The sequence below is a fragment of the Poecilia reticulata genome, linkage group LG22 (genome assembly GCF_000633615.1).
Source record: "Poecilia reticulata strain Guanapo linkage group LG22, Guppy_female_1.0+MT, whole genome shotgun sequence".
Lineage (NCBI taxonomy): Eukaryota > Metazoa > Chordata > Actinopteri > Cyprinodontiformes > Poeciliidae > Poecilia > Poecilia reticulata.
Genome location: NC_024352.1, coordinates 12,310,760 through 12,326,793, shown reverse-complemented (window position 1 = coordinate 12,326,793; position 16,034 = coordinate 12,310,760). Strand labels below are relative to the sequence as shown.

Genomic DNA, 16,034 nt, shown 5'->3' with positions numbered 1-16,034 from the left:
ATTGAAGGGTATTGCAGCCAGGGCTCTGCATGGGGCATTGCATTAAAACCCTCTTTAAAACATACACACACAGAGAAGCATTCAGCAGTCCATTTGGATTCATTTGCACGGCATTTCATTTGGTTTTCGCCTCAATCGACAGTACGGGGGTAAGAATTTAAAGAATAATGCCTTTGTAATAGCATTTCCTCGCCATCTCCAGTGCACTATAAAAATAGAAAGTACAGCGGCCAGAGTCGATAAATGAGCACAGAGCTGCCACAAGAAGACCCGTCCCTCAGGCCTACAAACGATAGCTATTGGAGTTAATTACAGTTTATATCATTATATTTACCCGGAGAATAAAACTGTCTACTGAGCTCTGTGTTTTTTCAATGTACATTGCATCATCTGCAGCAGCTATGTGTTTGATGTTATGAAAGGTTATTATGGATTTTACTGTTTTTACAAAAGAAACAGGTAACCCCTTCTGAGACCTTCCTCTTCATGCTGAGTTTAAAAATAGTTTCACTATACTATATGATTATTTTATGTTGTCCTCATTAGTAGATGTCTGCCACATATAGATTGGATCTGCTTAATCTTTTCACTCTATGCATGTTAAAAAAAAGCTATGCATGGAAATGTGGGACCCAAAAATGCTTTCAAGATAAGCTGTAAATATTTCATTTCTCAAAAGCTCTGAGTCAATACTTTGTAGAACTATATTGTGCTGTAATTACAGCAGCAAGTCTTTTTTGGGGAATGTCACATTTGCATTAATGCACTCTACCTTCTTTGTAAAGCAGTTCACGCGTGGTCAGATCGGACAGGTTGCACCTGTCAAATCCATCCAGGGATTCCACAGGTCTTGAATTGGTTTTAAGTCTGGATTTGATTGATTAGGTGAATATGCCATGACCCAGGTTTGTGGCGTGACAAAATGTAAGAAGCTAGATATGAATACTTTTACATGCCATGTTAAATACATTGAAAGTGAAAGGAAATTTTTCGGCTTATGCAGTCAAAAGCCTGGTCGTGTTGAAGTGCTGCCCCCTCACAGCGCTCACTTGCTGTATTTGCGTTTGTGTTTCAGGCTCTAGTTAACCGGCTAGCCATCTGCTGCGGAGCTCTGAGCCATTTAACGCCTCTGACTGGGACAGACAGATCGAGACAGGAAAATAGACACTTGATGTAGGAAATGAGAGACAAGGGAAGTCGCAGTCTCTCCATCTTCCTGGACCCTGTAGGAAACTGTAAATGTTGGCTCCTCCCTGTCTAGACCAAGAACCACTTGTGCACGCACACGCAGACACACACACTCGTTGCCTACTTTCATAGCAACTTTGATTAATTCCCAGAGTGCTGAGAGAGGAGACAGCATCAGCGCCGTGGTCAGGGGAGAAGGCGCGCAGTCTGCTGGATGTGACAGCTCCCTGCTTCACACTGATGCCTTAGAGTGTGGATGCGTGTGTGTGTGTGGGTTAGTAGCATGAGTGAGGGGCAGGATGTGTGTGTAAAAAGCCTCATCTGTCCCCTCGGCCACATCAGTGCTCAAGCATGTCTTGCCGTGACAGCCTAGCAGCCTGCGTTCCTGTCACACTCGCACACACAAACAGAGGAGCACTAACACCAGCGAGGTGAAGGGTCACGAGCGACTGCCTCTCCAATGTTGTGTGAAATGTGTAGCTGTCCCAATGTGTGTGTGCAAAAACGTGAATATGTACGTATCTGTGTGTCTTGAATCTGGCGGTGGAGGTGCAGTGGGGGGCTGGGGGGAGGAGGGGGGGGGGCATCTCAAAGTAACTGGTTATTATCACCTCAATATTTTTCTTATTATGACAATTACATGCTCCAGGAGCGAATTAAGCGATAAAGGACGCCAAGCGGGAGTGGTTGACAGCTATTTGGAGACTCAATGCACAGAGCAATTTGCAGCCCCGAGCCAAACAAATTGGATTTGGGCCACTTTGGATGGGGGCCCCAGATTGTTGGGCGTTTGGATCCTGAGATCTGCTATGAGCTGGGTAGCTGGCTTTAATTCTCTATATCGAACCAAGGTAACAATGCTCTATAGCCACTAACAATGATTAAATCTTATGCTTGTGTATGCACCATGCTTCGCTGTCTGTAGGGTATTTACAGTTTTACGTCTATGAGCATTAAGCGTTCCCACATCTGCATGTTAAACAGCACCACTACTTTTTTGGTCTTGGGCCACACAGCTGTGCTCAAGTGTGTGTATAATCCAAATGAGCCTAACAGCCTCTAAACAAATTACTGGTACACATTTTGCCACCCCTAAACTGCCACAGGAAATGCTGGCAACAGCACCCAATTAGGTGAAATGCAATTATTCCGATCCATTCACACAATTAGCCTGTAGGTTAACAACCTAGCTGCACATCCGGCTGGCTCCCGGTGTTTTTTGGGAAAGCCTCGGTCACACCAGCTCTCATGGTAACCCCTCCGTGTCAAATAGCATGCACCCGAAGCAGCCGGTGGGACAAAAAACAACATTCGGCCCCATTGGAGGAGGCAGCGCATGACGCCAATCAGCTCAGTGCAAAGGGCGGCTCGATTGGCTGAAGTAGAGAGTGAGATCATGGGTTAGGGAGAGGAAAAGAAAGTAGCCGTTGTGCCCAGCGGAGCGAAGGTAGATAATGCCAGGCGACAGACTGGCAGGCTGTCGGGGCGGGTGGGCACTCACAGCAGCATGATGGAAAACAAAGGCTATGTGTGTCACAGTTGAGATCGCATTAACCAATACAATCAGGCATGGACGGGCTGCCACACTGACTTGGTTGTCTGTTCCACTGGCTAAGCCAGGAACCATGAATGGAAAGAATGGGTGGTGGGTGTGGGGGGCTGGGTGGGTGCCTGTCACATCATTTATCTGATATTGCATTGTGTTATTGTAATGAGAAAAGTTGTGTTGCTCTGACACTAAACTGACAGTGTGTCAGAGCTGCCAGTGTTTTCACCGATAATATGTTTAGATTTAATCCTGAAGAGCAAGATTTTCATAAAAATAGTTATGTATATTCAACTTTTAATAAAACAAGGAAATGCTTATTTATTGATACAGCTTTTATTTCTTTACCGGTGTCAGTTTAAACTCTGCCATCATTTACATTTAGTACGTTTTTACATGAAAAATGCAATGAAACACATTTTGCGCTGGCTTAGATTATTAAAGTAATACATATAATTTAGAGAATTATATAATGTTCTCACATTAAAAATATTCCACAATATATGGAGTATGTAGTTGGAAAAACTGCTCGGGTGGAGCCTGTTATTGACTGATTTGTAGACGTGTTGCACCAACTGTAGATTTAAAACAATAAGTTATAGTTGGAACTTCTTTAGTTATCATGCCTTTAATTTTATTTTTCACATTCAAATACACAAGAGTTACTTACCTCCCTCGTTTATTAAAACAGATGCTATGATGAGTGCAAAAAGCACTGTTTTGTGTCTGGATTCGCATACAAATGTAAAAAGAAGTAAAAAATCTTACCATTATGTTTATGTCTTTAGGGGTTGAGCGGGGCTCGTTTCCATTTCAGGGACACTGAGGAACATATCTGAGTTGACAATCAGCGTTTAGGGCTCAGGTGGAACGTGACTGAAGAGACCACAGGCCCTGGTATAGCTGGTAGGATCAGCTGTCATCCACTTGCAACTTTCCACTTTTTTTCCTCAAATGGGTACCAGCCAGAAAAACAGGGGTTATTTACAGGTGACTTCCCCTCGTCGTCGCACACAGCTGAGCCGCAGCCTCTCAGCTCAGTGTGAATGTGCGTGTGTGATGTGTGGTCGGTGGGCAGACATCACGATTCATCTCATCACTTCACATCTGGTCTGCTCTTTACTTCCATCACTGCCGCTCTTACTTTCCTTTGGCGCTCCGCGCTTTTATGCAGTCAGCGGTGTGTCAGCAGTATTATTGGGGGATTCCCTGGAATTGCTTTAGAACAGGGAACTACCTAAGTGTGCGCACGCACACACACGCAGATGCGCACGCACACACGTAAGTACACAACCTTTCGCTCACCACTGGGAATTGAAACTGTAATATGAACTCACCCTTGGTCTGAATGAAAGCCCATTACAATTTATTTTTACCACCACGGCCTGGACAGTTTAGTGGCTTGTTCCTTGGCATGTTTAGGATTTTCCACCACTGACACCGAGACTATAAAGATATTTTCTTGAGGATGTTGAGGGTCATATATAAGTCAGCTTTAATTTACACACGTTGAAATAAAAGCTTTAAAGTTTAAATGTTTCTGACACTTATTGCCCATATATTTAATCTTTCCCAGTAATATTTGCAGAGCTGCCTCTTCTTTATGACATAACGTGCTCTGGGAAAATGATGTGCTCGCTTGAGCCTACATTTAAATTTGCCACCTGCTGCTTGTCAGCTCTCATCAAATGCTTGGATGAGCTTCACAAATACTCACTGTAAGTCTCTGCTTGCGTTCCAGGATCTCTCTGGCTCGATTGATGACCTCCCCACTGGGACGGAGGCCGGCCTGGGCTCGGCTGCCGGCGCTGGCGGATCCTCCAACGGCAGCAGCAGCGGCAGCAGCCAAGGGGAGCCGGGAGGCGCCGGTAACCAGGGACAATCCCCCTTTTCCCCCCACGCCTCCCCCCACCTCCCTGGCCAGAGGAGTGGGCCCTCTCCCTCTCCGGTGGGGTCCCCAGCAGGCTCCACTCAGTCCCAGCCGTCCCGTTCAGGCTCAGGACCAATTTCTCCTGCCAGTGGACCCCCTGCCAACACCACAGCTCCAGGTACAGTTTCCCTTTTGAGCCTCATGAATTTTAACTATGTGGTTTAACTTGATTAAAAGTTAACATGGGTTATTAGGGTTGTTTTTTTTAATTACCAAAAAAAACTGCCAAAATATGCTGCTGATGACAGAGCTGTATTTTGCATTTTGTGTTTTGAATTTCTGCTAAAAGTTTCTTTTGATTTTTTCTGTTAGAAAGCAAAAGAGAGAACAAGGTCAAAGCATCCCACTGTCAGTGATGTCAGTGAAGGTGTATTGGATTTGACAGCTAATGAAAAATACCTGCTGCGACATGTTTGAACCACCTGAGCACTACTTTCTAGTCATTCCAAACTTTAATTATAAAATAGGTGGAAAATAAAACACTTTTTTGTAGCATCTGTTACAAATAAAACTATGAAAAGTGTGGTATGAATTCCTAATCAGACCCTCTGATTGGATGGTTTGAAAAAACACCTTTTGGGTCAATTAAAGCTGTAAGTCATAAGGAGTATGTTTCCACCAGCATTACAAATTTAGAAATGTTACATCTGCTCAGTTTTTGGAAAAATAGTTCAAGCTCAATTAGATTGAACAGAGCGTCTGTGAAAAACTATTTTCAAGTAGTGACACTATTTTCTTAATTGGGTTTAGTTGTTTTTGTCTTGCAAGATCACCTTCTTCCTCATGGTTACTGTTTGTCCTACATAAATAGCAACCAACTTTCCAACTATTGCCATTAGCGATTATGCTGAGCAGATTTATTATGGCTGTAACAATTTTACTGATGGCCGTCCATAAAAGTCAACTAACATTAGTCCTGTCAACAGGGTTTTCCACCTAAAACCTGATGGCTGCTTCTCTAATTACTGTTTTTTGAGAGGGGAAATTTCCTTACCAATAGGTAACTTCTGAAGGTAGATGAATGGTTGCATTGGATTTTATTTGGGTGTATCAAATGAAAATGGAAACCTGACTCTGAACCAGAACGTTAAATTCTCAGACAACTTAGTTATTATCAAAATACCTAAATTGTCTTTCATATTCGTGAAGAAAAATTAAGTCTGTTCTCTGTTTTTTTTTTTTTTTTTTTTCCATTTGCAAATGTTACTTGGATCATTCTTATGTCAACACCATTAGTACACCTGTTACTTCTGAAAGCTTTTCGCAGTAATCACACCCACGTTTATGTCTGACCTTCTTGTTTCTTCCCCCATTTCTGTTTGTTTTTTTAAATATGTGCATTTAAGCAAGGTTATGTTGCAAAGTGTCCTTTGTTTAGAATATCATTGGTGGACCCACAAAAAGCAGGATTAAATGTTATATGTTGAACTAGATTGTGAGAATAAAACTTCGGCAGCACAATGTTTTTACTTAACCTCAATCAGTGTCTTAATTAAACATAATTATCAAAAGGAAAGAATAAAAAGTTGGAGTACGCTTTTTGTTTAATTGTTTCTATTTTTTTTTTCTTATCTGCATCTTCAAATCGCCGTGTAATGCATCTAAATTCATTTCCATTTTGCCAGTCTGCATAGAGACCGATGAAGAGAACTCACTGTGACAGAAGACCAAATGCTTTCCATCCTGAACATTTACTTTGATTTTCTCCAGTCTATTTAAAATTCTAATTCAGGGAACTGAAGAGCTTTGCTGTGTAACCTGGACTCTTTGTGGAACATTTTTCTTTGGCTGCATTGCAGAGATATTTCTTCACATTCATGGAAGTGTTGTTCTTTTTTTTTTTTGTTTGTTTGTTTTTTCAAATCTCCCTCTATGTTCCAGCTGCCTGTGGATCACAACAGCATTTATAGTACTGTTCAAAAGTGTTTTTAGTGAAGTGTTTGCAAATGGCTTTGAATGGTTTTCAGTAGTTTTATTCCATTTGTATCTCTCCGTTTTACTGTGACACCCCCAAATATATTCTCAGCTATGAAGGCATCAGAAGTTTTTTGGAGGACGTGAGTGAACAAACCACCATCTTGAAGACAAACGAACACACCATGTCAGGGATGCATGTTTATAGATTAGGTGGGTTTGAATATCTAACAGAGCACTTTTCCTCTTTGATAAAGCAAAAAAGTGTGGAAGATTCTCCGCCTGCCAGGTTGTGTTTTGAGAGAAACCTAAAAAAAAGGAAATCCTTTGAAGAAAAGCTATGAAAGGGTTTGAGAAAGTGGATGTTCATCTTCCAGCTGGACAACAAGCCTAAACAAATTGCCAAAATTGTTTCAGATCAACTCATATTTATGTGCCAGAATGGCCCAGTCAGTTTAATGACCTCACTGCAACTTGAAATCGATGTTTAAAGTAACTCTGTTGGACTTGCAAAGCTATTTTGATAGGAAGAATTTTAGTCTTTAGATACGTAAATCTGTTAGAGACATTCCCTGAATGTCGAACAGCTGTAATTATATAAAGCATCATACAGGACAGGTCACATGCAAGCACAACACTTTTCAGATTTTTATCTGTTAAAAGATTTTAAAACCGTTTATGATTTTTTTTTTTTCTTTACGATCATAACTGAGCACTTTTTTGTGTTGGGCTATTACACTTTATAAATACTATACTTTATCCCTACTTGGAGTGTTACCATGTTATGACTGTTTGGGGTTGATTTCCCTTCAGATTTGTAGCCTTATCTAAAACAAAAGAACGTAACAGGACTATCAGACACTACACAGTGTGTCTGTCTGTCTGTCTCTCGAGGCCATAACAGAACATTTAGATAAATAAACAGTGAGCATTTCACATAAATGCACTCTTGATTTGCCTGCAACAGCCTTGTAACTGTATGTGTGTGTGTGGCCTCCATGTCATCCTGCCATCCTGCCTTTCTGAGTGAGCGGCTGACCGGCCCATCAGCTTGTCTAAGACCTGCCAGTCACTCCGACAAGGAGGGGCAAAGTGTCGGGAGTGAGATCCAAACTCCAACTCCTCCACCTACTCCTCCTGCTCTCACTCTCCTCCCTCTCAGCCTCTTACACAAGTGATTGACGCTAATGAAAAACTGGGACAGTGTTTTTTTTTTTCCAAGACGCTCGTGCCAAGAATCATGACAAGAATCCAGAGTGAGGCGGGCGAAGACGGGAGGCGAAACCGATCGCTGGGACGTGATTAATAAGAAAATATTTTTAAATATTCCAGGCGTCAAATAAGTGGTGATAAAGCATGGAGCAGTGAGTAACATCTGGCATGTTTTAGCTGCTGTACTACAATCAGTTTGAATTAGATCAAGAAGAAGCCGGCTTCACAGAGACACAGGAGAACTAATGTGGTTAGCGCACATCTGATTAAAAATGCCCCACTTTGCAACACTTCGTCTCAAGTTAGAACATATCTGTTGATGCTGAAGGTTTACTTTGGCAGGACGCAGTGAAGGCAGGCAAGAGTTTTCGCAAGCTGTGAGCATTTCCTGTGGATTTCTGCAAAAGCAGGTTCTGTCCGGGAAAAGTAAAAAAAAAAAAAAGAAAAGAAAAAGAAAATCAGACGATGACAACGAATAATAAGCAATTTAATTTGTGTGAAGACCTCATCTGCAGCATTTTGAGCTGCAGTCAAGAAAAAGTCAAAACACAGTCCTGGCGGCTCTTCATTCTGCTCCATTTAGCCCGCTGTCAGTGGAGAAATTGGTATTGCAGGTTGTTTCTTAAATTGATTCTGCACCTCAACTGCTGTCAGAATCTGTTGTTTTCATTGACATTTTTGGGTGTTTAGATTTTTTTTCCTCCAATTGGACTTAATTATAACTGTCCCATAAATGTCAGCACATGATGATGTTTGGATAGTTTTGGCAGGCTTCCGTATAAGTGCAAAGAAATTAGAAAATAATAATAATCTTTTTTGGCATTGAATAAAAAAAATTGTTCAGACGATTATCATTGTTTTTTTTTACACAAACACAGTTGGTATTTAAAGTGAAATTTCTTCAAGTTGGTTAAAAAAAAAATATTCCAGACTTTGCACAAATATGTAAAGGTAAATATTGCTGGCTGCTTGGAATCACATTTTTTGGCTCTGCATGTAAACATGTTTAAGAAAGTCTTAGAATGTATCCATCTTATTTTACAATAATTTAATTTTCTGTGACATTTTCAGATAAATCCAATGCGTGTACTTTTGAAGAAAGCAAAGAAAATGGAAAAAAAAAACTAAAACAAATTGCTAATGTAGAGAGATTAGCAACAGGAGGGTTATATCATACCAGAAATGTTAATAACTGGCATCAGATATGTCAATTATTATGGCTGTGAGGAGATCTTATGTACATATTGACAAATAAAAATCTTAACGTTTGAATTTTTGGTGACACTTTGTTTGAAGGGGTGTGCATAAGACTGACATGACACTGTCATAAACATGAAGAAGTCTTTATGAATGTTTATGACAGTGTCATGTCAGTCTTATGCACACCCCTTCAAACAAAGTGTTACCGATTTTTTTTTTCTCAATTACAAGTAAAGGTTTAATTTGCCTTTATTATGTGAGCTTATGCTACTGCGATAAAAGTTGCATGTTTTTCAAAAAGATTTTCTGTATTAAGATTTAAAGAGGTGATAGTTTATTCTAAATAAAGTTGTTTAAACCTCGGTACAGTTGCGCGCTCACATTCATATGCATCGTGTTTGTGTCTGCCACCAGTCAGGCTCCCTCATGGGAGTGATGCGACACGTCACATGGATGAGCACATCCGTTCCCCTTGACAGCGGTCAGAGGAGAGCAATTTCATTATGTCATGTTTTCACCTGGCTGTCAAACAAATGTACACATGCAGAGTGGAAATACCAGCCAAGACAGGCAGAGGGAGCATACGGAGGGACACACATACCTGTGAAAAATGTATTTCATGCTTTGACACTTCATATATATTGTTGTTCGTATGAATTACTTCTGTATGTATGCTCACGTGGATGAGTGACAGTGGTGTTTGACTGTGTGTGTGTGCGTGTGTGTGTGTGAGAGAGAGAGCTGCACTGTGAGAGTGTTAAAGAGGGGTATGTTGACAGATTGCCAGCCTATCATACACCCATACACTTGCACAAATCTATCTTGTCGGAGCGCCACAGCAAGCCTGTGATTCCCTCGTCTCCTCACTTCTCCTTCTCTTCCTCTTTCCCCGCTCTCCCCCACCTCCCTCTGTCAGTCTCTCCATGAAGCAAATCCAATACACTGTAACATTATCCGGAGCCTTGCCTTGCTATTTGGATTCTCTCCCGGAGCCAAAAAGGCACACACAGGGCCAAATTGATTTTCCTGTTGCGCTAGATTTGTGACAGTCGAGCAGAAATCACATTGCTCAACCGCCAACCTCCCCCCTCCTCATCCGCCATCTCATATGTGCACACAAACACATACACACACCTCTTGGTGTCTGTCAGGCGTTTGTTTTTTTGTTGTTGGTTTTTTTTTTTCTAACTGTGAGACATCAGAGACAGTAGAGAAAGATTTCTGTCTCTCATTCAAGTGGGTTCTCCATGAGTTACTGTGGAGGAAAGTAGAGAGGTATTCAAGTTAAAGTGCACGGCACAATGTCTTCAGAAAGTTTACAAATCAAAAAATGTGAGCTTAGAGGTGGAAAGTTTCAGGCTGTATTTACTATTTGGTTTCACTGCATGCACCCTCTGGTTTGACATGATATCTACAGCTACAGTCTGTCAGAGCGGTGTCATTTTCTGTAAAGACTTAGCAGACCTGTCAGTTCTCCAAAACCGAGCCGAAGATGTATCCATTACCAGACTGAATCTGATGCATATTACATCAAACTTCATGCAAACACAACATGGAAAGTCAGCTGTCATCAGCTGGTAGTGCCGCTGCAGAAAACATGGAGGCAAGACTATACTGGCAGAAATCCCTCAGCAAGTTTTATAACAGCAAGAGAATAAAAAAATAAAAAAACTAGGAATGTTACTTGTACACAATAAACTGGTCTGGTACCCACCTACATACAGAGTTGGATCTCTGTAGGGTCATGCTACAGAGATCCAACAGATCTCAAAATATTCACACTTGAATTCTTGAGGAAGATTTTAGACAATACGTTTTTAATTCATAAAAGCAACTTTATAAAAGCTACTTTTGGAGCCTATCAGGCTGTTTTGAGGACCAACCGCAGTTTGGAGACAGTTCTAATGAAAGTCTCCAATGATCTAAAATGCACCCCTGGTGAAAACCTTGAATCCTTGTTTTGCTCCGTGTGAGCACTGTACATACTGTACATCTAGTAGGGTTTGCTACTAGTTGGACTGCAAACCCTATCTTTGCTATTCTCTGTTATTGATTCAGGTCTTATTTAGCAGATAGAGATTTTTTTAAATCATCAAAGACTTCAAATTAATGGTGTTCCCCAAGGATCAATATTTGGTCTCACCGTTTATAATGTGCCTGCTGACCCTTGGAAATGTCATCAGGAAACAGGGGGTTTAGTTCCATGGTTATGTGAATGAAATCATGTTAATATTACTATCTCTTTTGATGACAAAAGGAAGTTGGATGCCTATTTAATCTGTAACCTTGACATCAAGACGTGGTTGACAAAATCAGGGCAATAAAAAAGATGCTAGTCATGGATGCTGCCACACACCTGGACTAAATTTACATCGAATTAAGTATTCTGACGCTACAAGTGAATAAGCAATAATAATAATAATAATAATTACTATTATTATTATTATTATTATTATTATTATTATTATTATTATTATTATTATTATTATTATTATAAATTACATATTATGATTCAAATCTGTCAATGGTATTTTAGTTTTATACAAGATAATATCGCAAATGATAATCAAACATCCAAACTAGGTCGTCCTACTTTTTTTTTTAATAAAATGGTTTCCCCCGAGGATTCACTCTTTAAAAAAGAACCAACAGGCAGATGTTGAATCCTGAAAAAACATTATGTCAAATAATAAAAGTTAGGAAAATGTTAAAACATGTAACAAGGCAAGTCAGAAAGTCCAGAGGAAGTTTAGTGTGTATTACCACACAGATCTGCAACATGATTTGGGAGGATACACAGTAACTCATGTTTAAGTGATGTGGCTGCTATGTTTCCACTCTGATCGAGTCAAAAATTCCAAGTAGGAGGATTTAAAAAATGGGTAACACTTTATTTGAAGGGGGTGAATAAAACTGTCATGACACTTTCATAAACATGATATAACACCTGTCATGAACATGAACAAGCCTTCATGAATATTTATGACTGTTGTCATAAAGCGTCATTCGGTAAATTATGACACTCTTAATACAAAGTTGACATTATTCGAAATGTCTTTGTTATGACAAATTGACATTAACCAAGAAATCATTACTGTTTAAACTTTACCTTTAATAACACAAAGTTACCTAATTTTTAAAGTGCAATCAGTAATACTTTTATAACAAATTTATATCAGTAATGATTTCTTGGTCAATGTCAAGTTGTCATAACAAAGACATTTCGAATAATGTCAACTTTGTATTAAAAGTGTCATAATTTACCGAACGACGTTTTATGACAGCAGTCATAAATATTCATGAAGGCTTATTGATGTTCAGGTTTATTGATGTTCATGACAGTGTCAAGTCAGTCTTATTCACCCCTCTTCAAATAAAGTGTTACCAAAAAATGTTTTTTGCCTCTCCAGCTCGTGCGTGAGTATATATGTCTGCATAAACTGGGATATTTCACAAAATGTACCCTGCTGTTTTGGTCAAAACTTAAAACACATGTCGCTGCTCTTTGCCATTTACATAAAAGAGCAACCAAATCCCTGAGCACTTTGATCTTAACCAGAAAGAAACTTGTTTTTCAAATCTGTGTACAATATTTGGTCATAGTTTTAGATTTCTGCGTGCCTGCAGTTGAAAGCAAAGCTGCAATATTTTCTCCACATTGTGGAGCCGCTAATATCCACAAAGGACTTCTGCGCTCTTTCACATCCCAGCTGTCTCTGTCTGCTGCAGAAGATCACAAATACTCCTCTCAGCTCCATCCATTCTTTTTCATTCTGTGTCTCTTTCAAACCGCAGTCCTTGGAGGTCCAGTTAACATTGGCCTCTCGTCTACCTCCTCCATCCTCTTCTTTCTCTATTTCGTTTTTCACCTCCCCTCCAAGTTTTTATTTTCCTCTAATAAGGTGAATGGAGCTCGCGGGCGAGCACTCTGGAGAGTTTAAGCTGTTTATCTGTGCTTCGCTTCAAGAGCTTCCGGGGCCCAGAAAAGGATAGAGAGGTCAGAGAAAGTGGAAGGGTGGAAAGCGAGGAAGGGTAGGAAAGAAGGTTGGACCTTTTCTTTTTAATAGCTAAAAGGCTCTTCCTTAACCAAAGCTTTAAATTTGCTCCCCTTTACATCATCCTACTGCTCAGCCCTGCATTTGTAGACAGGTTTTATTTATCATATAAGAAGTACACAGAAAAAGTGGTAATTGGGAACTGTTCTGGTCAAAGGCAGTGGCAGTTCTTTGAGTTGGAGTTAATTCAGTCCTCAACCAATTAAACCAAAAACCAGAAAATGCACTCTTAAAACGTAATTTTATCTTAAGCTTTAGAAAGACTTGATTCAGCTGTAATATCTTAGACTTTGCATAAAAGGGAGAGATTGTTCATGCAAATAAACATCAGAAAACTGAATCAAAAGACTTTTTGTTTGTTTGTTTTTTTTTTTGTGTGCTGACCTCTGACACAATGGCACCCTGGGAGGTGAGCCATTTCTCCTACTTTAAAAATCATCCCTGGTCAAACGTTGAGTGTAGAGCCATAAAGAAAATGGTTTAACTTTAAGTCGGCCGTTTTGTGAACAATATTTGCACGAATTTCTCGTAACACATTGTTACTGAAACAGAAAATGCCATAGGGACATTTAGCTAAAAACCGAATTTTTCCTCCATTGCTTCTGGTTAAAGTTACCAGAAAGAAGCAATAAAGGGGTGTGAGGGAGGTGTTGTGGGGAGGAGTTTTTATGTGTTTTTTCAGCATTGAGTGTGTGGAACATGGCAAGTTTTCTTGTCACACCACTCCCTAAGAGGCTGTGTGGTGGGAACACTGCCTCTGGCTGTCCCCGTCCCCCTCTCTTCCTCTCATTATTTTCAACACGCTTGCTTTCTCTTATGCTCCCTCTTGTGTCTCGCATTCCCTCGTCCCCACCCTCTCGCCTTCCCATCACTGTTTGTCTCTGCTTTATTCGCTCAGAGCGTTGCTGTGGCGCAGGCCTCCCACCGAGGAACAAGGCTGAATTTTTCCATCCACATCTCTGCGCCTCCGTCTCATTTCTCTACATCTCTCCTCCAGCTCTTCCTTTTTTTCCCCCCCTCTCTCTCCTTGTGTCCTCCTTTTTCGTCTTCTTCCCCCACCACCCACGCTGCCATCCACCCAACTTTTTTTTTTCCCACCCCTCTCTCCCACATTTCTCTTACTTGCTGTTCGAAGGGAAACAGCAAAATGCTGTCCCTGTAGGCATTATATGCACATAGCACACCGTCGGCCAAAATAAGAGGGTAAAAAGAGCATGCCTGCTGCGTTAGCCGTTTAGAGAAATCCCATTCTATCTCTGTCCGACTGGAAAACCCTAACCGGAGCACAGTGTGCAATTATTTTCCCACCCCAACACCTATTTTCATGCTTTCTCTCGCTCCATTGCTCCCTCTCCCACTGTTTTTAGCTTAAGCTGCAGTTTTTCTTTACTTACAGTTGCTACTCAGCGTTGGAAGTAATGAGGATCTTGGGAGAGCGCTTGTTTTTGCGAGCCACTGCAGGCCTATGTTCATCCCCCACAGGGAGAGTTAACTGGCATTAGCCCCCGGCTTGGAGAAGCATTGACTCGCACCCATTGAGATCTAAACCACCGTTATTGGAGCCCGCTGTTTATCTGCCTCTTCCCCCTAAAGACATGGCAAATGGGGGGTTTTACCTCAACATGCGTGTGTGTGTATGTGTGTTTGTTGGGTGTTGCAGGTGTGTGCACATTTATTGCCTGAGGCTTGTATTAGGAGATGGTGCTGAAGCAGCCTTTTCTCTGTCTTTTGTACCATTCTGTTAGCACCCACCACGCTTACCTCACTTTATCCAAAATGGCCCTCATTGCTTAAGGCTGCTCTGTTTTTGTGAGAAATACTTTTAAAAAGTGTGCAGGAAATCATAGTTTTGCATGCACACACACATGGCAGCTAATGCACCTGCACCACTTGTGCGTGCACTTCATTGGTCTCATCATTGATTATATGGCGAATCACTCTGCATCAGCATCATTCATACAGGTTGAGGTAGCTCATACATTTATATTTACAGGGCCATGAAACAAAGTAAAAGTAATGCCGTAAGTTCTCTCCCTGGGCTTTGAACTTCACTTCCATTTACATTTGAAACCATGATGAAAACAAATCTTCAAAGACTACACTCCCTCCCTCTCGGTTGTCTCAACAGTCCCCTTGGATGAGAAATTAAAAGTGTGCATTGGGTTCTTAGCGTGAAGTATTACATCCCAAAGAAGCAGCAAATTTCTATTAGTTTTCACCCTGTTGCTATGTATGCATAATGTTTGCATTCTAAAAAGAGTCCAACGATTCAGCGTTAAGCAAAAACTTTTAAACTTGTGGATTCACAGCTTTCTATGATATTAAGCTGAAAAGAAAGAAAGTGTATATTGCATTCGATTGAAATAATAACAAATTAGTCTAGATTGGTGTGAGTGACAAAACTTATTTCAAGTCATGTTTGTATGTGAGCTATTTGGTTGTTAATGTGTCTTTGCACAGCTGGCTGTTTTTAAAGGTGTAAATTGTGGACAGGAAATAAAAATGCAGCGTGATGCAAGGGAGTTGAACAACAAGATATCACCACACCACTGATTGTTACATGTGTTAATTACATTAAAGCTCCTGAGGGAACACTGGAATTGTCAGTAAAAATACTGCAAAAAAAGCGTAATTTTGTGAAAAACACTTTTAAACAGTCACACTTTTGCAGTTAAAACCACAAAAGTGGAGAAATTACACAATTTTATGTTAAATTAAATGTTAAAATGACAAATAGAAAATAATACATTGAATTGCATTTGTCTTAAAGTATTAACCTTTCAAACAACTGAACACTTACAAAAAACTTTAAATTGAACTATATGTACTTTGTGAAAATACAGTGCAACAACACATTAACATTTACATGTCATGATCCATGGGTGTTTGTATGTTCTTTAGTGTGTACTTTCTGATCATTCCTGTGTTTATTACTGTGTGTAAAGTCTTTGTATATCTAGTTTATTATTGTCATTATGGTTTTGCCATA

The 16,034-nt window shown here is 40.4% G+C and overlaps 1 protein-coding gene across 6 annotated transcripts in view; it reads left to right on the top strand.

Moving 5' to 3' along the window:
- LOC103458589 (AT-rich interactive domain-containing protein 1B-like) overlaps nt 1-16,034 on the top strand; it is a 199,298-nt gene that overhangs the window by 128,723 nt on the left and 54,541 nt on the right. For all 6 annotated transcript variants that reach the window (XM_017302536.1, XM_017302539.1, XM_017302538.1 and 3 more), the window contains exon 5: nt 4,476-4,782. In XM_017302536.1, coding sequence (XP_017158025.1) covers nt 4,476-4,782 — 307 coding nt within the window. The remainder of the gene's footprint in view (nt 1-4,475; nt 4,783-16,034) is intronic.